Below are 20,455 nucleotides of genomic sequence, written 5' to 3'. Positions count from 1 at the left end.
TAAAGGTGAGCTCTCTGACGGGTGAGCCATAGTCCTATGTTGTGCTCCTTTTCTGCAAAAGCAGAGGTCCAAGAATAGGGCTAAAGACCTCAGTGGGAATGACCGTTCTTCATCACATTCTGGATTCACAGCCAAACAGGTCGGCTGTGCTGTCACACACTTAACAAGGTAACTGGTGTTAACTTCCGAAACTATATCCAGGAGCCAGGCCACTGATAAACAGTTCTTTAAAAATTCTTGCCTTTGGTTCAAAGTAGGGAGAAGAGGATAACTTCAGGAAATTTTTTATAGCTTAAAATATTTAGTGTCAGAAAGTTATATATATTCATCTCAGTAGTCTGAAAGCTTAGATGATCAATCTGCATGTAATCGGAAATGTACGAAGGAGAAAAATTGCTGGGAAGTTTGTCCTGGTCCACACACCACCATCAAAATGTGACACTTTTTTTTCTTTTGAGATAGAGTCTCGCTCTGTCAACCACGCTGGAGTAAAGTGGCACGATCTTGGCTGGCTGCAACTTCCGCCCCCAGGGGGTTTCAAGTGATTCTCCTGCCTCAGCCTCCCAAGTAGCTGGGATTACAGGCGCACGCCTGGCTAATTTTTATATTTTTAGTAGAGACAGGGTTTCGCCATGTTGGCCAGGCTGGTCTGGAACTCCTGACTTCAGGTGATCCATCTGCCTCAGCCTCCCAAAGTGCTGGGATTACAGACGTGAGCCACTGCACCCAGCCAAAATGTGACATTTCTTCCTTATCTAGCAGTGCAAGATCTTAAAGTCAGATTACAAAACAAGTTGTATTCTGACTTTATCATTTTTCTATGCATTTCTAGGGCATGTTTATCTGAACTACTTAAGTCCTTCATAGTACAGTGAGCATAAAAGAGGACACAAGCCAAATGTATACTTAAATTAAATAGCATGATTTAATTTAGTTGGTGCTTAACCCTGAATCCTCTTAAGTTAAAAAAAATGTTATAATTAACTATTAACGTTAATGAATTTAAACCTTCCAGAAAGCATGAATCCAAAAGGAAATGTCCAACAGGTGATATTAGCCAGATATTTTATGGCCTTTCCTGTTTCAGTCTCAAACGTTCTAAACATCAATGGGGGAAAAATTCTCTAGACTTTTTCAGTTTTATTCTTCTAGAGCACAATTTTCTGGCATGTTACTGAGTACGGTCTTCTAACAGGTACACAATTAACTCGTAAGTAGACAACACAATGGCAGTATTTGGGATCTGCCGGATAAGCTGGGCAAAGAGTCCTCTATAAAAGGCGAGATAGCCTTCTTCCCGGAACACCAGGCGCGCCGTCTGGACAAAAGACTTGTACTTGGTGCCCTCTTCCCGGAGCCTTGTCCTTATGACTTCTGCAGAGAGAGAAAGACCTACTTTACTCCACATATTAAATGGGGAAAGAATCCACAGCACGCAACTTTAAAACTGTCAAGGTTAGGCCGGTTGCGGTGTCTCACACTGTAATCCCAGAACTTTGGGAGGCAGCGGTGGGCGGATCACTTGAGGCCAGGAGTTGGAGACCAGCCTGGCCAACATGGTGAAACTCCGTCTCTACTGAAAATACAAAAATTAGCCAGGCATGGTGGTGCACGCCTACTATTAGAGTGGCTGAGGAATGAAGATCGCTTGAACCCGGGAGGTGAAGGTTGCAGTCGGGATCGTGCCACTGCACTCCAGCCTGGGCCACAGAGCAAGCAAGACTCTGTCTCAAAAAAGAAAGAAATAAAATAAAATTGTCAAGGTTACAACTATGTCTGTTTCCCACCTCAGCTGTATTTGGACAGGAAAGTCATATACCTAGAGAGATAATGAAAAATTAAGTTCTTTTTAGAACCATTTCCAACTCTAGGATTTGGTCAACTATTGACGCTTACATATACACAAAAGTACAAAATAACTTTTTTTTTTTTTGAGGCAGAGTCTCACTCTGTCACTCAGGCTGGAGTGCAGTGGGTACGATCTTGGCTCACTGCAACCTCTGCCTCCCTGGTTCAAGTGATTCTCCTGCCTCAGCCTCCTGAGTAGCTGGGATTACAAGCACCCACCACCATGCCTGGCTAATTTTTGTATTTTTAGTAGAGACGGGGTTTCGCCATGTTGGCCAGCCTGGTTTCGAACTCCTTTTCTCAGGTGATGTTCTCGTCTTGGCCTCCCAAAGTGCTGGGATTACAGCAAAATAACTTTTAAGGGGTTAAAAAGTCCGGGCGTGGTGGCTCAAGCCTGTAATCCCAGCACTTTGGGAGGCTGAGGCGGGCAGATCACGAGGTCAGGAGATCGAGACCATCCTGGCTAACACTGTGAAACCCCATCTCTACTAAAAAATACAAAAAATTAGCCAGGCGTGGTGGTGGGTGCCTGTAGTCCCAGCTACTCAGGAGGCTGAGGCAGGAGAATGGCGTGAACCGCGGAGCTTGCAGTGAGCCGAGATCACGCCATTGCACTCCTGCCTGGGGCACAGAGCAAGACTCAGTCTCAAAAAACAAAAAAAAAGTGGGGGGAGGGTGTTAAAAGAAAAGCTTAGTTTGAATGGGACTTAATGTTAAAATAATTCACGGTTTTCTACTCCCAATTAAGCAAATGCTAATTTCACTGAAGGTGTAATTTGTATGAAGTATGGCAATATCTTCAACGAATTCTTTTCTTATACTTTTCAGTTTTCTTTTCCTCCTGGAAACATTTTCTACTCCGCCCGGCTCAAAAGCCACCCTCTCCTTTTGCTAGCTTTTGCCCACCTGGGCCTCCTTCCCAGACACCTACAGTTGGACATTCATCATTTCTGCCCTCACACAGACCTCAGACCCTGGGAGGCATCACTGACCTCTTTCCTCACATGTCCTTTGGGGTCAGCTTAGTGTCCCAGGACACAAGGGGGACTCAGCACCTGTTACTGAGTTGACTGTATTCATTTGTCATAGCTGACAGTAAGTAGGCTTATGAAAATAAACCCTGTTTTTCATGGCACAATAAACTAAGCATTTTTAAAAACAAGTAGGCCAGTAGGTCAACAATTCCATAACTTAAAAAAATAAACTTACCCAAAGTAGCCTTACTTAAGGCTCCATTAGAAATGAAGGCTGATTTTTATTTTTATTTTTTTTTTGAGACAGACTCTTGCTCTGTCACCAGAGTGGAGTGCAGTGGCTTGATCTCGGCTCACGGCAACCTCCACCTCCCGGGTTCAAGCAATTCTCCTGCCTCAGCCTCCCAAGTAGCTGGGACTACAGGTGTGTGCTACCATGCCCAGCTAATTTTGTATTTTTCGTAAGGATGGAGTTTCACTGTGTTGGCCAGGCTGGTCTCAATCTCTTGACCTCATGATCCACCTGCCTCAGCCTCCCCAAAGTGCTGGGATTATAGGCGTGAGCCACCATGCCCAGCCAAGGCTGAGTGATTTTTAAGTTTGGCTCCCATATTATTATTTTGATTCAAGGAATACTAAATACAATCCAGATTTTTAGCTTCCTTGAAAACAGCAGAAGTTTAGGAACCCAGGGCCTGCGTTTCTGCACAGCAAGTTTTGGCTATAATCAGCTGGAGCTGAGTAAGGTTGAGTTCCCACCACTCACGTGACCTCCATCCATGCGGTTAGAGCCGTTTCCCTCGTACTCACTGACCTTACCTGCAGGGATCCTGTGCCTCAGCGTGTGCCACAGAAGTCTAGATATACCCACAAATGACAAACCTGACAGCTGTTTTACTGTTCTGGAAGAACAAAAGCAAAACATACCGTGTGGATAAGCAATGCAGGAGGCACAGCCCTTAGAAAGAGCAGCAGCTGCCATAAGTCCAAAAAAACTTGTGGGATTTTTCTCAGTCCCATTTGCAGAAGAGGCTAATGGAGCTTCTTTCAGATACTTCTTTAAACTTTCATAAATAGCAAAGCAGATTATAGTTTCGGAAATTCCAGCATAAGAGGCAGTTAATCCTCTATAGAAGCCACGAATGCCCTCAGTCTGGTAAACGTAACGAGCACACTGGAGTGTATTCATCTGCTTAGAGCCCCTCACTCTGCATAAAAGAGACCAGCACAGGCTGTTAAAGAGACACATCATGGCGGAACACAGAGATATCACACAGTAGGAGAATGGGTCTTCCTTGTGGTGTTAGGATACCTGTTTTCATCCTCATTCCTGGCTCCTAACTCTCATAGCCCTTGTCTTTTGTTACAATGTGGGGTGTGTGAGGCCACAGGGGCAGCCTCTGATAGTCCCTCAATCTCCTTTCGCCTGCCCCAAGGCCATCCTCTAATGTCCCTACCCTGTTGATCTTACTCCATGAGAGTCCCCTTCTATCCCTTGGGGGAAGGAATGCTGCTGGCATGAAGCTTCCAGAAAAACCCAAGAGGACAGGGTCCAGGGAGCTTTCAGAGCTGATCGCATGCAGGCTCCTGGAGGGTGGCCCCTGGGGAGGGTATGAAAGCTCCGCGCCCCTTACTCTGTACCTGGCCCTACCTATTTCTTCTTCTGTATCCTTGCGATGTCCTTTATAACAAACCAGCAAATATTAAGTGTTTCCCTGAGTTCTGTGAGCCACTCCAGCAAATTAATAGAATCCAAAGAGAGGGGCATGGGAACCCCAACTTGAAGCTGGTCGTTTAGAAGCTCTGGAGGCCCAGACATGCAACTGGTGTGTGGGTGGGTGGGGGGTGGGAAGTCCTGGGGGCTAAGCCCCCAATCTATGGGGCTGTCTCCTGTTAGACAGTGTCGGAACTGAACGAGAGGACACCCAGCTGGTGTCCGCTGCTCAGTGTGTAGGAAAACCCCCCTGCACATTTGGTCACAGAAGTCATCTTCTGTGTCAATGACTGTTGTGGTGTGACAGTGGAGGAAAAACATGGTTTGAGGAAGAGTTTTTCCCACGTATCTTTGTACTGTTGTCAGCTGACCCCCAGCCCACTGAGGCCAGACCAATTAGCTGGCACATCTGACAGGCCCACAGAATACTCGCTACATCTGTATCAAGAGTCATAGAAACATGTTCATAAAAACATTAACATTTGACCTAATTTTAGAAAGAGCTGCAGGGAGCAGTAAGGCTCATCACAGAGGAACTACAACTGCAAAACAATCAGAACAATCCAGATAGCTGACCATGGTACACCTGCTAGATTAAGTCACAAGGCCGTGAGACACAGGGAATGCTTTCAGTGGAAAACAGGACTAAGTTAAAGGTAAAGGACGATCACAAGGGCTAGGAGCAGTGGCTCACACCTGTAATCCCAGCACTTCGGGAGGCTGAGGCGGAAGGACTGCTTGAGGCCAGGAGTTCAAGACCAGCCTGGCCAATGTAGTGAGGCCCTATCTCTACAAAAAAATACATAATAAGAAAGAAAAACAGGAACATTCCAACCTGTTGGTGAGGCTACTTATTAGATTTCTGATTGCACTCATCTCCAAAGAGATTCTAATTATTGCTAAATTTATAAAATCATAAAACATCAAAATAAAACAGCAAATGAAAAGCCTCAGGTTTAGAGGCTCCTACCCCAGGACGTAAAGCATTTATGAACTGCCTGGCTGCAAGGCAGGAGTGAGCCACTGGATAAGCGTAGTCAGCTGTGCACCGGTCACACGTCACAGACCCCTCCAAGCAGGCGCAGACCTGGGGCCCTTGGGCTTCACTCAGTCTCAACTGGCCTCTCTCCCTTTATTATCTCCGCATAGACTGTTCCCGCTCCTTAGTCGCAGTGACCTTTCTAACACAAATCCAACCACACAACTCCCATCCAGAGGCTGGGTGCCTGTAATCCCAGCACTTTGGGAGGCCGAGGCGGGCAGATCACAGGGTCAGGAGATCGAGACCAACCTGGCTAACATGGTGAAACCCTGTCTCTACTAAAAAATACAAAAAATTAGCTGGGCGTGGTGGCGGGCACCTGTATTCCCAGCTGTTCGGGAGGCTGAGGCAGGAGAATGGCATGAACCTGGGAGGCGGAGCTTGCAGTGAGCTGAGATGCGCCGCTGCACTCCAGCCTGGGCTACAGGGCAAGACTCCATCTCAAAACAAAACATCCAGAGTTTCTCACCCTTGGCACTATTCACATTTGGGGCTAGATCATTCAGTTTGGGGAGAAGCAGGCTGTTATGTGCCTTGTAGGATGTTTAGCAGCATCGCAGCCTCTATTCACACTAGACACCAAAAACACCCACCTAAGTTGTGGCAACTTCAAATGTCTCCAAACTTAGCTGCTGAATGTCCCCTGGAAGGCACCCCCTACTTCCATCCTCCATTTCCCGAGACTGCCCTTAAAGTCCAACTCCAAATTCCCTTTCAGGCCTGGGAAGGATTGGGCTCCCCTGCTCTTCCAGCCTTATTCTTCCATAACTCCCTTCTCCTCGGAGCAGATGCACATACTACACGCCAACCACACTTTCTGTCTTACAGCTCCCTAGAACTAACTACGCTTTTTTTTTTTTTTTTTGAGACAGAGTCTTACTCACTCTATCCCCCAGGCTGGAGTGCAGTGGTGCAATCTCAGCTACAACCTCCAACTTCTGGGTTCAAGCGATCTCCTGCTTCAGCCTCCCTGGGATTACAGGTGCATGCCACCATGCCCGGCTAATTTTTGTGTTTTTTGTAGAGACGTGGTTTCACCATGTTGGCCAGGCTGGTCTCGAACTCCTGACTTTGTGATCTGCCCTCCTCGGCCTCCCAAAGTGCTGGGATTACAGGCATAAGCCACCACGTCCAGCCTGCCTCCTTTCTTTAGAGGCAGCTGAAAATCAGAGTGGACTGGCTAGAAGTTTCCAGTGTACACATTTCCAGGCAACACAGTAATACAGGGGTTCTTAATAGAATGCTGGTAGTTCGTTCACTTGGACTGGGGAGAAAATGGCATCTTTAACCCTAATCCTTAACCGAAATCCCAAAAGTTAAATTGTTAACTATTGGAGTTTAGGGCTAAGCATAGTGGGGTATCTAATCCCAGTTTGGGTCTTAGCTATTGTGTCTTCAGAAGTATTAAAGCCACCTTCGTACTTTATTTCATTTCAGCTAGGGTTTTTTACAACTTAGATGAAACTTAGCTTTATTGATGATAAGTTTAAAACACTGTTTACGCCGAGTTCCATTAGCTTGGGTTAATCGTATTTATTACAAATGTAAATAAACAGGCCACAGTAGTACTAGTAGTAGTACCTGTGATTTGACACACATAGAAATATTTTCATGTCACATTATATTTGTTGAAAACATCACAGGACACGGTTTATCATTTCTTAGAAATTATGGCAGTTACTGGACTACTATCTTGTTAATTTAATGTGTTAAAGAGGCATACTACTATATCACTGATAAGTGTATTTTTAAAAACCTTATTGTAAGGCCTGGTGTGGTGGTTCACGCCTGTAATCCCAGCACTTTGGGAAGCCGAGACAGGAGGATTGCTTGAGCCCAGGAGTTGAGACCAGCCTGGGCAACATGGCAAGATCCATCTCTGTAAGAAAAACAAAATTAGCTGGGTGTGGTGGCATGCACTTGTGATCTCAAACTACTGAGGAGGTGAGGCTGAGGCAGGAGGATTGCTTGAGCCTGGGAGGTCGAGGCTGGGTTATAGATGAGACCCTGTCTCAAAAAAAAAAAAGAAAAGAAAACGGAAAAAAAATACATTATTCTACCTGGGAGGCATAGATTGCAGTGGGCTGAGATTGCACTGCACTTCAGCCTGGGCAGCAAGTGAGACCCTATCTCAAAAACAAAACAAAACAAAACATCCAAAAAACAACATTATTCTAAAAAGGGCCTGCAGGTGTCACCAGACTACCAAAGGAATCCACAGCCCTACAAAATGTTACAAACCCCTGGCTGGAGTTCGAGGGCAGAAGCCTATTACAGTTTAGGGCCTTTGGAGACTAAAATTAGCCCTCTGAGGTCCGAGGACACTCAGAGTTCTGCCTTTACTGTCTTCCCTTTTGAGAGGGAGACCATCTGGAGGAGAACCCACAGCGCTTCAACTGGGATGGGGTCTGCAAAGGAGAGACAGTCACTGACTCTCTGAGACAACAGGCGGGACTGCAGATCAGGGAACGCAACCAGAGAAATCCCCTCCTTCCCCTGTTTGTCATCTCTGTCGCCCTCATCTTCCAATGATGCTCACAACACAAACCTCAATGCAAAAGGAATCCTGCATGCACTTGAATCTGTATATCTCATTCCTTAGAGATGTGGGGGAATTTGGGCAAGAAAAAAAAAATCCCAAAAATCCTTTCATTAAGGAAGGAACAAATAATAACTTACTTCTGTTCTAGCTGCATTCGGGTTTTAACCATCCATATAGGATTCATTAAGGAATTTGTGATAAAAGCTGGAAAAAAAAAAAAACAGTAAAGGTCAACACTGTACATAGTCAATACTTATTAAAGATGTCTATTATCATATAATAAACTTTGAAATCAGTATTTCAATGGCCTAATAAAAAGATAGTAGGAAGCAGTTATATTTCTTTTTCTTTTTCTTTTTTTTGGAGACAGATTCTTGTTCTGTTGCCCAGGCTGGAGTGCAATGGGCACTCCAGTGATCACTCCAGCGATCTCAGCTCACTGCAAGCTCTGCCTCCCATGTTCACGCCATTCTCCTGCCTCAGCCTCCCAAGTAGCTGGGACCACAGGCGCCTGCCACCACACCCAGCTAATTTTTTGTATTTTTAGTAGACATGGGGTTTCACCCTGTTAGCCAGGATGGTCTCAATCTCCTGACCTCGTGATCCACCTGCCTTGGCCTCCCAAAATTCTGGGATTACAGGCGTGAGCCACTGCGCCCAGCCGGAAGCAGTTACATTTCTATCCTGCAGATAGAAGCTTCAGTTTCCCCGTTAATTGTAACATCTATTGGTATTGCTGGATCTAAAATAAATTTCTCTTAATTTTCTGGAATCCCTTCTAGTCTTTTCTTTTTTTTTTTTTGAGACGGAGTCTCGCTCTGCCGCCCAGGCTGGAGTGCAGTGGCCGGATCTCAGCTCACTGCAAGCTCCGCCTCCTGGGTTCACGCCATTCTCCTGCCTCAGCCTCCCAAGTAGCTGGGACTACAGGCGCCCGCCACCTCGCCCGGCTAGTTTTTTGTATTTTTTAGTAGAGACGGGGTTTCACCGTGTTAGCCAGGATGGTCTCGATCTCCTGACCTCGTGATCCGCCCGTCTCGGCCTCCCAAAGTGCTGGGATTACAGGCTTGAGCCACCGCGCCCGGCCCCTTCTAGTCTTTTCAACCTCTAGATGGTACTGTTGATATCTGTGTTAATGTGATTCCTACCAAAAATTATAACTGTCCTAAAACTCAATTTATAAGCCTCAGATCCAGAAATAATTTAACTGGCCTCCCAAAGAGCTGGGATTACAGGCGTGAGCCACAGCGCCCGGCCGACACTGTTTTTAGGAACTTCCTTCAGGTCTGCTTTATTTATCAAGGGTTCTAAGTTAACTTTGCAAAAGTTACAAAACGGATTAATAGTTGTTAGCTTATGGTAACTCACTACTGGCCTATCTTTAAGCAAAGAGCAACCTGTTTTGGAACTCTGCCTTTCCTCCTCAGAGCTCTGTATTACATAGAAACGGCTTCCTTGTATAAAGCAACTTTAACATTTTCTATTCAGGGTCTAGAAATAATTAGCTATAAATATTCAGACAGGTTGGTCACACTTGTATCTGGAGTAACAAATGGCAAACAAAAATGGTGTGTACATCTTACAGACTAGTAGGAGATGCAAATTTTTTGTAAAATGCCAATTTAAGTTCTCTAAAATATCTTTCTAGGCCTGGCGTGGTGGCTCATGCCTGCAATTCCAGCACTCTAGGAGGCTGAGGTAGGTGGGTCACTTGAGCTCAGGAATTCGAGGCCAGCTTGGGCAACATGGTTAAACCCCATTTCTACAAAAAATACAAAAACATTAGCTGGGCATGCTGGTGTGCAGCTATACTTTCAGCTACTCAGGAGGCTAGAGGCAGGAGGATGGCTTGAGCCCAGGAGGTGGGGATTGCAGGGAGCTGAGATCATGCCACTGCACTCCAGCCTAGGCGACAGAACCAGACCCTGTACCAAAACAAAACAAAACAAAAAACAAAACAAAACCAATTAAAAAAAAAAAAAACAAAAAAACCCCTTCTGTTTAAATGGACATAGAACTCTATACAGCCTTCTAGACATAGCCTTCTCGGCCAGGCGCGGTGGCTCACGCCTGTAATCCCAACACTTTGGGAGGCCGAGGCAGGTGGATTGAGACCATCTTGGCTAACACGGTGAAACCTCGCCTCTACTAAAAATACAAAAAATTAGCTGGGTGTGGTGGCCCGTGCCTGTAGTCCCAGCTACTTGGGAGGCTGAGACAGGAGAATCCCTTGAGCCCAGGAGGAGGAGGTTGCAGTGAGCCGAGATCTTGCTGTTGCACTCCAGCCTGGGCGACAGAGTGAGACTCTGTCTCAAAAAAACAAAAAAGAGCCTTCCCTTCTTCCAGATAGCTACGTGTTCATGTTTTACAAGTACATCCTGGGGAAGAAGTCCTGCTATGGCTTTTCATTAGGAAGTGGAATGGTTCCCTCAAAAGAGAACAGATGCCCTGTGAGCTGTGAGCTGTCACTGACCCTCCTGAAAAACTCCACTGCAAGCCCGACACCCTCACTGCATAACCCATAGTTGGGGACAGGAGTGCCAATTGTACACAGGGTGTGTGGGACCCCGTGGGGAATCTGAAGAAAGAAACTCTAATTTTAGAAAATCATCTGATGGGGCGGGGCCAGGCACAGTGGCTCATGCCTATAATCCCAGCACTCTGGGAGGCCAAGGAGGTGGATCACTTGAGGTCAGGAGTTTGAGATCAGCCTGGGCAACATGGTGAAACCCCGTCTCTACTAAAAATGCAAAAATTAGCCAGGCGTGGTGGCAAATACTTGTAATCTCAGCTACTCAGGAGGCTAAGGCACAAGAATCACTTTAACTTGGGAGAAGGAGGGTGCAGTGAGCCGAGATTGCACCACTGCCCTCCAGTCCAGCCTGGGTGACAAAGTGAGACTGTCTCGAAAAAAAAATTAAAATAAATAAATCTACATATATATATAATTTGATGGGCAAACAGGAAGACATGAAAAACCTATGAATATTCCTTTAGAAGAACAAAATACCAATAGCATGCATAGAACATGTAAATTTTGAGGGCAAATAAAGAGCTTTAGTGGGCAAGGAAAATAAAATCAAGCTACAAACCGCGGTCACTCTCCTATCAGTTGTAATATAAAGCTTTAGAAAAACAATTTTAGGTGCAAAGGAAGAAAGGAGCTAATTTCTAATTCCTGGAAAAACTGTTTGGCAGAATGCATGCTTTAGAAAAGCGAGAGAAACCCTCTCTTCGCTCACTAGGGTGACATACCTGCAGAGCCAGCTGAGAAAATATGCACAATATTGCTGTTAGGCACGAAAATGCCATTAAATTGCTCTTTGGCTTTGGAGTAACATGCAAAGTATACAGCCCTGTTAGAACAAAGAGAACATTATAAAGAAATCATCATAGTGCAACTTTATATGTCCCTCCAGAATACCTGAAAAATTTTCAGAAAATAAAATGGGAAAGACACTGCCACGCACCCAAAAATCTTGTCCTCGCCTGTGCTAAAACCAAAATCTGCCACAGGCACGTTCAGGAAGCTCTTGTGTGTCCCTCCAGAAATGATTTAGTGATGACAGAGGTGTTCAAAAATAATTGAGGAAAGTGAGATTTGGGGAAAACATCTATAAAGTCCTTTTACATTCTTCGTTCTGGATAATGCTAATCCTTTAAGCATCAACACATTGGAAGTTTTAAATTTTTGTTTATGTTTCTAGAATAGACCACACTTTTTCACCTTGTGCCAAAATAAGAATGTCGAACATAATTTGAACTGTTTTTGCATGACTCAGGATCACACAGGAGCAGCCATCATATCATACCTGTGTTTTCATAAAGAGTCCTTCCACCACCCCCTGCCTTGACTACCACAGAGTGGTCCCGTCACCTTTGTTTTCTCTTCACTTTTCCCCCTGCTATCTTCCCGCTTTTGGGGCTGGGAAATAGGAGCTACTTGGCACTTTTCCTGCTCTTTCACCAGCAATGCAGGGAAAATGTTTCTGTCTTCTGCTGGCCAATGAATCTTAATCATAGAATATATTTTTCAGTTCAGGATCTTAACTACTTATCATTATTGTGTTATAAAAGTCTTCCTTTTCCCCTAAACCCCAATTGTTCTAAATGGGTGAGGCAGCCAGGAATCTGCATCAGGTTACCAGGGTTACACTGTAGGAGCACTGCCTGTGAGCAGCAAGGGCTCTTCTCACTTTGTTTACTACAGATGGGCAGTAGTTTCCCATCTATGAATAATGCACACCCCAGATCATCTCACAGACTAGTACTTTCTGTCTTTAAATACATCATACATACTTGCTACAAAATTCTAAAGGAACAAAAGCAGTAAAAAAGTCTGCCTTTTTACAACATCCCCAGGTGATGTTTTTGGTTTGTTTGTTTTGAGATGGCGTTCTTGCTCTGTCACCCAGGCTGGAGTGCAGTGGCGTGACCTGACCTCACTGCAACCTCCATCTCCTGGGTTCAAGCCATTCTCCTGCCTCAACTTCCCAAGCAGCTGGGATTACAGGTACATGCCACCACGCTCAGCTAATTTTTGTATTTTTGTAGAGATGTGGTTTCACCACGTTGACCAGGCTGGTCTCAAACTCCTGACCTCAAGTAATCCGCCTGCCTCGGCCTCCCAAAGTGCAGAGATTACAGGTGTGAGCTACTGCACCCAGCCAATTTATGTTTAAATTGGAGCACTGATCTGGAGGAATTCTATAAGCTTTTGGTCTTCACCCTATATAAGACAACATTCTCATTTTTGTTGAAAGACTTCATTTTCTTTCAAGTCTCTTGGAGTATGACAAGTTAAGTGTCCTGCCCCTGCCACCCAGTTCCCTTTTCAGGAAGAAGTTTTTTTGTTTTGTTTTTTCTTTTTGAGATGAGTTTTGCTCTTTCACCCAGGCTGGAGTGAAGTGGCATGATCTTGGCTCACTGCAACCTCTGCCCCCAGAGTAGCTGGGATTACGGGTGCCCGCCACCATGCCTGGCTAATTTTGTATTTTTAATAGAGACAGGGTTTTGCCAAGTTGGCCACGCTGGTCTCCAACTCCTGACCTCTGGTGATCCACCTGCCTCAGCCTCCCAAAGTGCAGGGATTACACGGGTGAGCCACCATGCCCAGCCTGGAGGCAGTTTTTAATCTGCTTTCCAGATATGCTATTCTCTCTCTGTCTCTGTTACTTTTACAATCAATCATACATTGTTATCCTCTCTATCCTATCTATCCAAGAGAACTTTCTGCCAAGATGGGATGCCGTGTATCTCTGCTCTTCAATACAGTAGCCATTAGCTGCATGTGGAGATTGAATGCTTGAAATATGGCCAGGGAGCTGAGCAACTGAACCTTTAATTCTGATTAATTTACATTTAAACAGCTCCTTGTGGCCAGTGACTATCGTTATATACTGTGACAGTACAGTTCTGTATATTTCAAACAGGCTTTCAGGAGAAGCCCTGCAAAAATACGAGGATGTCATTTGATAGAAAGTGAAGTTAAAAGCCTTTACAGTTCCTCCGGATCAGTGTTTCTAAGTGCGTTGGAGTCACCCGGGGGTTCTGTTAAAATGCAAATTCTGATATAGGTCTGGGATGTGCCCTGGGATTGTGTATTTATAACAAGCTCTCAGACAGTACTAATGCTGCTGGCCGCATGCCATACTTAGAGGAGCAAACACTTAGAGTACATTACAGTAATGATAGCAGATTAATTTTCACACTTAAGAATATGAAGAATACGGTAAGTAGAATCTCTTTCACACACTGAAGACACACCTACAATTCTCAATAACTATTTGCTATGTCCGCTACATTTAGGCAAATCCAACACAGAAAAAAGACACTGGTCATTCAGCAGCATCACCCTTTGGTAAGAAAGGACCCAGAATTCCACACTGCTTAGCACGGGCTAGCTGGAAAGTTTAATGCTTACCTTGATGGTGCAACTCCAACCAAATTTGGACCCAAGCCTCTAAAAAGTGACTTTGGTCCCTCTTTCTCCAAGATCGACCTGAATAATAAGAAAAGACAAACCTTTAAAACCCCTCAGGCAAGGTCTATTAAAAATGATAAGGAGTCAACCTTCTCATTAGTTCCTTGAGACAATAAAATGTTTGAGAGATCTCAAGCTCGACTCTCATCTGATTTGGTTACAATACAGAATGTATTGTAATGTCTGTAGAATACTGCTATCATTAACACAGTGAAAAAAACATGCTTCAAAAAGCATCAGTTAGACATATTTTATTTTTCTGCCTTTCTTTTTTTTTTTTGAAACAGAATCTTCCTCTGTCGCACAGGCTGGAGTGCAGTGGTATGATCTCAGCTCACTGGAACCTCTGCCTCCCGGGTTCAAGCAATTCCCCTGCCTCAGCCTCCCAAGTAGCTGGGATTACAGGCGCTCACCACCACACCCAGTTTTGTATTTTTATTTATTTATTTATTTATTTATTTATTATTTAGACTGAGTTTCACTCTTGTTGCCCAGGCTGGAGTGCAATGGCTTGATCTCGGCTCACTGCAACCTCCGCTCCCCAGGCTGAAGCGATTCTCCCGCCTCAGCCTCCCGAGTAACTGGGATTAAAGGCATGCGCCACCAGGCCCAGGTAACTTTGTATTTTTAGTAGAGATGGGGTTTCTCCAAGCTGGTCAGGCTGGTCTTGAACTCCTCACCTCAGGCGATCTGCCCGCCTCGGCCTCACAAAGTGCTGGGATTACAGGCATGAGCCACCACGACCGGCCTAACACAGGAGGAAGCTGTGCAGAGTCTGTACTAGACAATGAAATCCTGTGAAAGTAGGATGAATATCTGGCAGAGGGTTCCACACAGGGAACAATTTCCTCATCATAATAAGATTAACTGAGAAATAGGTTCAAAGATTTCTTTTGGATTTACTGCTTCTAACAATCCTATCTTCTAGATCTTTACCTAATATAGTAGAAACTTACACAGGGATATAAGGAATAGGGCCAGCTCAGTGCTTATACCTGTAATCCCAGGACTTTGGGAGGTCCAGGCACTTGAACCCAGGAGTTCCCAATCAGCCTGAGCAACACAGTATAAACCCCATCTCTACAAAAAATGAAAAAAACTAGCCAGATGTGGTGGTGTGTGCCTGTGCTCCCAGCTACTCAGGAGGCTGAGGTGAGAAGATAGCTTAGACTGGGAGGTCAAGGCTGCAGTGAGCCATCATCACGCCACTGCACTCCAGCTTTAGCGACAGAGAGACACCTTGTCTCAAAAATTAAAAACGAAAAAAAAAATGTTGGCGGGAGGGGGGAAGGTGGAATTTAAGGAATAGAAAACTCTAATAATTTTCATGGACAGGATGATGGTTATTTAAAACCAAAGCCTAGTAAGTATCTCAAGTCCAAAGATTATACCATGATGGCTTTTTTTTTTTTTTGAGATGGAGTCTCACTCTGTCACCCAGGCTGGAATGCAGTGGCACAATCTCGGCTCACTGCAAGCTCCGCCTCCCAGGTTCATGCCATTCTCCTGCCTCAGCCTCCTGAGCAGTTGGGACTACAGGCGCCCGCTACCATGGCCGGCTAATTTTTTGTATTTTTAGTAAAGATGGGGTTTCACAGCATTAGCCAGGATGGTCTCAATCTCCTGACCTGGTGATACACCAGCCTTGGCCTCCCAAAGTGCTGGGATTACAGGCGTGAGCCACTGGGCCCAGCCAATTGCTTTTTCTTTTAAACTTTTTTTTTTGTGGTGACACACACATAATAGAAAAATCTACCATTGTAACTTTTTTTTTTTTTGAGACAGAGTCTCGCTCTGTTGCCCAGGCTGGAGTGCAGTGGCGCAATCTTGGCTCACTACCAGCTCCGCCTCGCGGGTTCATGCCATTCTCCTGCCTCAGCTTCCCAAGTAGCTAGGACTACAGGCATCTACCACTATGCACAGCTAATTTTTTGTATTTTCAGTAGAGACAGGGTTTCACTGTGTTATAGCCAGGATGGTCTCCATCTCCTGACCTCGTGATCCACCCGCCTTGGCCTCCCAAAGTGCTGGGATTACAGGCGTGAGCCACATTGTAACCATTTTTAAGTGTACAGTTGAGTGGCATTAAGTACGTCCACACTGTTGTGCAACCATCACCATACCACCATCTACCTCCAGAACCTTTTCATCTTTTCAAACGGAACCTCTGCACTCATTAAGCACCAGCTCCCTAGCCCTCCCTCCTGTCAGGCCCTGGCAGCCACCATTCTACTGTCTCTATAAATCTGACAACTCTAGGTATCTCTTATCAGTGGCATCACATCTTTTTTTGTGACTGGTTTATTTCACCTGGTCTTTGAGGTTCATCCATGTTGTAGCATGTGTCACAATTTCCTTCTTTTTATTTTATTACTTATTTGAGACAGGGTCTCACTCCATCACCCAGGCTGGAGTGCAATGGGGTGATCTCGGCTCACTGCAACCTCCACCTCTTAAGTTCAAGCAATTTTTGTGCCTCAGCCTCCCCAGTAGCTGGGATTACAGGTGAGTGCCACCACGCCCAGCTAATTTGTGTGTGTGTATATATATGTATATACATATATATACACATATATATATATATTTTTTAAATAGAGACAGGGTGTCACCACGTTGGCCAGGCTGGTCTCGAACTTCTGGCCTCAAGTGATCCACCCACCTTGGCCTTACTAAATGCTGGGATTACAACTACTGTGCCCACCCAGAATTTCCCTTTTTTTAAAAGCTGAATATGATTCCACTGCTGTATACACCACATTTTATTATCCATTCATCCATCGATGGACACTTGGGGTTGCTTCCATGTTTGGCTGTTATAAATAGTGCTGCTATAAACATGGGTGTACAAATATCTGTTTGAGTCCTTGCTTTGGATTCTTTTGTGGAATCCAAGTGGAATTGCTGGATCACATGGTAATTCTATGCCTAATTTTTTGAGAAACCGCTAGGCTGTCTTCTATAGTGGTTATACTACCTTACATTCCCGCCTGCAACGTAAAAGGAATTCCAATTTCTCTATAACTTCACCAATGTGCTTTTCACAAAAAAAAAAGTTAAATATTGTTTCCGATTAAAAGCGACTCAGAAAATCCTAAAAGGATTGTATGGAACACTCTTAGAGGCATTTTTCTGCTGCAGCACAGTTATTGAAGTTGGTTAAATTTACTCTTTTCAATGGTTCAATTTCCATGGTATCCAATAGAATTTACATTGTTATATTAGGGTCTTCTCTAATTTAATCTCCTTTTCTTACTGAGGATTTTTCTTTACTACTAGTACCGTCCATTTGATAGCACTCAAGGTTGATATAGCTCACAAATAATCATATGCTAGTCAAAAGTTAATAGAATGGCTGGGAGCAGTGGCTCACATCTGTAATCCCAGCACATTGGGAGGCTGAAGCGGGTGGATCGCTTGAGATCAGGAGTTCGAGACCAGCCTGGCCAACAAGGTGAAACCCCGTCTCTACAATACAAAAACTAGCCAGAAATCACTTGACCACGGCAGGTAAAGGCTGCAGTGAGCCGAGATCATGCCACCGTACTCCAGCCTGGGCAACAGAGCAGGACTCTGTCTCAGAAAGGAAAAAAAAAGTTCATAGAATGTTTTACCTTCATTATAACACACAGAAAGTATGATGAAAAGATCTTTCACTTTACGGAAAAGATGTTCCTGTAAAGCTAATAGTAAAGTAAATCCTGTCAGTTCTACTTCTACGACTTCCACTTTCTCCACAGGGAAAGTTTCCCAAATTAAGCTGGTTTTTGGTGCAAAAGAGGTACAGCTGACATTCTGGTCCATGGCATATCGGATAATGTTAAAGTTTCATCTATTTCCAGCTCTCCTTCCTCAGATTACTATGCAACTTTTCATGTTCTAGATTCTCTGAATGTATAAATAAAATTTTGAATCTTAGCTTCTCTTCTCCTAATTTTTGGATGTTTAAAATAAAGAATATCTGTACCTTCAAAAAGAGCTTTCCTAAAAAGTAGGCTAGCAATTAGACGAAAAAGAGTGGAAAGAAAAAAGTAAAACTATGTCTATTCACAGACAACATGACCTTTTGTTGAAATACTAAAGAATTGGCAGGGCGTGGTGGCTCACACCTGTAATCCCAGCACTCTGGGAGGCCGAGGTGGGCGGATCACGAGGTCAGGAGATCGAGACCATCCTGGCTAACACGGTGAAACCCTGTCTCTACTAAAAATACAAAAAAAAAAAAAAATTAGCCACGTGTGGTGGCGGGTGCCTGTAGTCCCAGCTACACGGGAGGCTGAGGCAGGAGAATGATGTGAACCCGGGAGGTGGACCTTGCAGTGAGCTGAGATTGTGCCACTGCACTCCAGCCTGGGTGACAGAGCGAGACTCTGTCTCAAAACAAACAAACAAACAAACAACAACAACAAAAAACTAAAGAATCTACTAAAACAATTATCTCTATGAAGCTATTATTGGCTGGGCGTGGTAGCTCACACCTGTAATCCCAGCACTTTCGGAGGCCAAGGTGGGCAGATCACTTAAGGTCGGGGGTTTGAGACCTGTCTGGCTAACATGGCGAAACCCTGTCTCTACTAAAAATATAAAAATCAGTCAGGCGTGGTGGCATGCACCTGTAGTCCCAGCTACTCAGGAGGCTGAGACAGGGGAATTGCTTGAACCTGGGAGGCAGAAGCTGGAGTGAGCCGAGATCATGTCACTGCACTCCAGCCTGGGGGACAGAGAGACTCCTCAAAAAACAAAACAAAACAAAAAACAAAAAACAAAACATATTATTTTAAAAAGTAGTAAGCCAGACCTTATTCCCATGTGTATGTGTGTGTGTATATATATGTATGTATATGCATATATATACACATATATACGTACATATATATGTGTGTGTGTATATATATATTTTTTTTAAACAGAGTTTTTGCTCTTGTTGCCCAGGCTAGAGTCCAATAGCGTGATCTCGGCACACCACAACCTCTGCCTCCCGGGTTCAAGTGATTCTCCTGCCTCAGCCTCCAAATAGCTGGGATTACAGGCACCCGCCACTACGCCCAGCTAATTTTGTATTTGTAGTAGAGATGGGGTTTCTCTTTTTTTTTTTTTTTTTTTTTGAGACAGAGTCTCGCTCTGTTGCCCAGGCTGGAGTGCAGTGGCGTGATCTGGGCTCACTGCAAGCTCCGCCTCCCGGGTTCCCGCCATTCTCCTGCCTCAGCCTCCCGAGTAGCTGGGACTACAGGCACCCGCCACCTCGCCCGGCTAGTTTTTCATATTTTTTTTTTTAGTAGAGATGGGGTTTCACCGTGTTAGCCAGGATGGTTTCGATCTCCTGACCTCGTGATCCGCCTGTCTCGGCCTCCCAAAGTGCTGGGATTACAGGCTTGAGCCACCACGCCCGGCCGAGATGGGGTTTCTCCATGTTGGTCAGGTCGGTCTCGAACTCCCTACTTCAGGTGATATGCCCGCCTTGGCCTCCCAAAGTGCTGGGATTACAAGCGTGAGCCACTGCACCTGGCCCATTTATATAATTAAATTACATAAAAATATTACGGAGAGACAGTAGTCTTATTTTCTAATCAAATCATTTTCCTTACTGACAAGTGTAAGACCAGGCCCTTGTAAGTGATCCCATACAACCTCTGCCTCCTGAGTTCAAGCAATTCTCCTGCCTCAGCCTCCTGAGTAGATGGGATTATAGGGGCCAGCCACCACGCCCTACTAATTTTTTTTTTTTTGAGATGGCTGAGTTCTTGCTCTGTCGGCCAGGTTGGAGTGCAGTGGCTCCATCTTGGCTCACTGCAGCCTCCGCCTCCCAGGCTCAAGCAATTCTCCTGCTTCAGCCTCCCGGATAGCTGGGATTACAGGCGTGTGCCAGCACACCTGGCTAATTTTTGTATTTTGAGTAGAGATGGGGTTTCACCATGTTGGCCAGCCTGGTCTTGAACTCCTGACCTCAGGTGATCCGCCCACCTCGGCCTCTCAAAGTGCTAGGATTACAGGCATGAGCCACCACGAGTATTGCTTTTTTTTTTTTTTTCCCGAGACGGAGTCTCACTCTGTTGCCAGACGAGTGCAGTGGCACGACCTCGGCTCACTGCAGCCTCCGCCTCCTGGGTTCAAGCAGTATTGCTCTTTTAAAAGACTGAGCTCTCTGAACTAAAACCTCTCTCAAGTAACATGTTGAAGCGGCCTATACTTTATAATATAGCACATAATCAAGATTTTCAAATGCTAAGAGTATCGAGAAATTGTGTTAAGTTTAGATCCTCTCTGTGGTCCAGATTAATGTACCCTGTTTAGCTTCAGGAGTCATTTAAACACAATTAAGGGAATCTCTGGCTCCAGGAAGCTTGAAGCGCCTCATCCA

The 20,455-nt window shown here is 44.9% G+C and overlaps 1 protein-coding gene across 2 annotated transcripts in view; it reads right to left on the bottom strand.

The window, feature by feature from the left end:
• Positions 1-451: 451 nt before the first annotated feature.
• The window catches only part of SLC25A33 (solute carrier family 25 member 33), a 45,058-nt gene continuing 25,054 nt past the window's right edge, over positions 452-20,455 (bottom strand). Inside the window, exons 3-7 of one of the 2 annotated variants that reach the window (XM_025365561.1) lie at positions 14,041-14,118; positions 11,373-11,473; positions 8,258-8,324; positions 3,750-4,030; positions 452-1,374 (exon numbers count right to left, since the gene is read on the bottom strand). In XM_025365561.1, the coding sequence (XP_025221346.1) occupies positions 1,172-1,374; positions 3,750-4,030; positions 8,258-8,324; positions 11,373-11,473; positions 14,041-14,118 (730 nt within the window). In that variant the 3' untranslated portion in view covers positions 452-1,171. The remainder of the gene's footprint in view (positions 1,375-3,749; positions 4,031-8,257; positions 8,325-11,372; positions 11,474-14,040; positions 14,119-20,455) is intronic. The other variant, XM_025365567.1, reaches the window with a different exon arrangement.

This window comes from Theropithecus gelada, chromosome 1, assembly GCF_003255815.1.
Source record: "Theropithecus gelada isolate Dixy chromosome 1, Tgel_1.0, whole genome shotgun sequence".
NCBI lineage: Eukaryota > Metazoa > Chordata > Mammalia > Primates > Cercopithecidae > Theropithecus > Theropithecus gelada.
The sequence above is the reverse complement of the archived record's forward strand: the minus strand, read 5'-3'. Positions and strand labels throughout refer to the sequence as shown.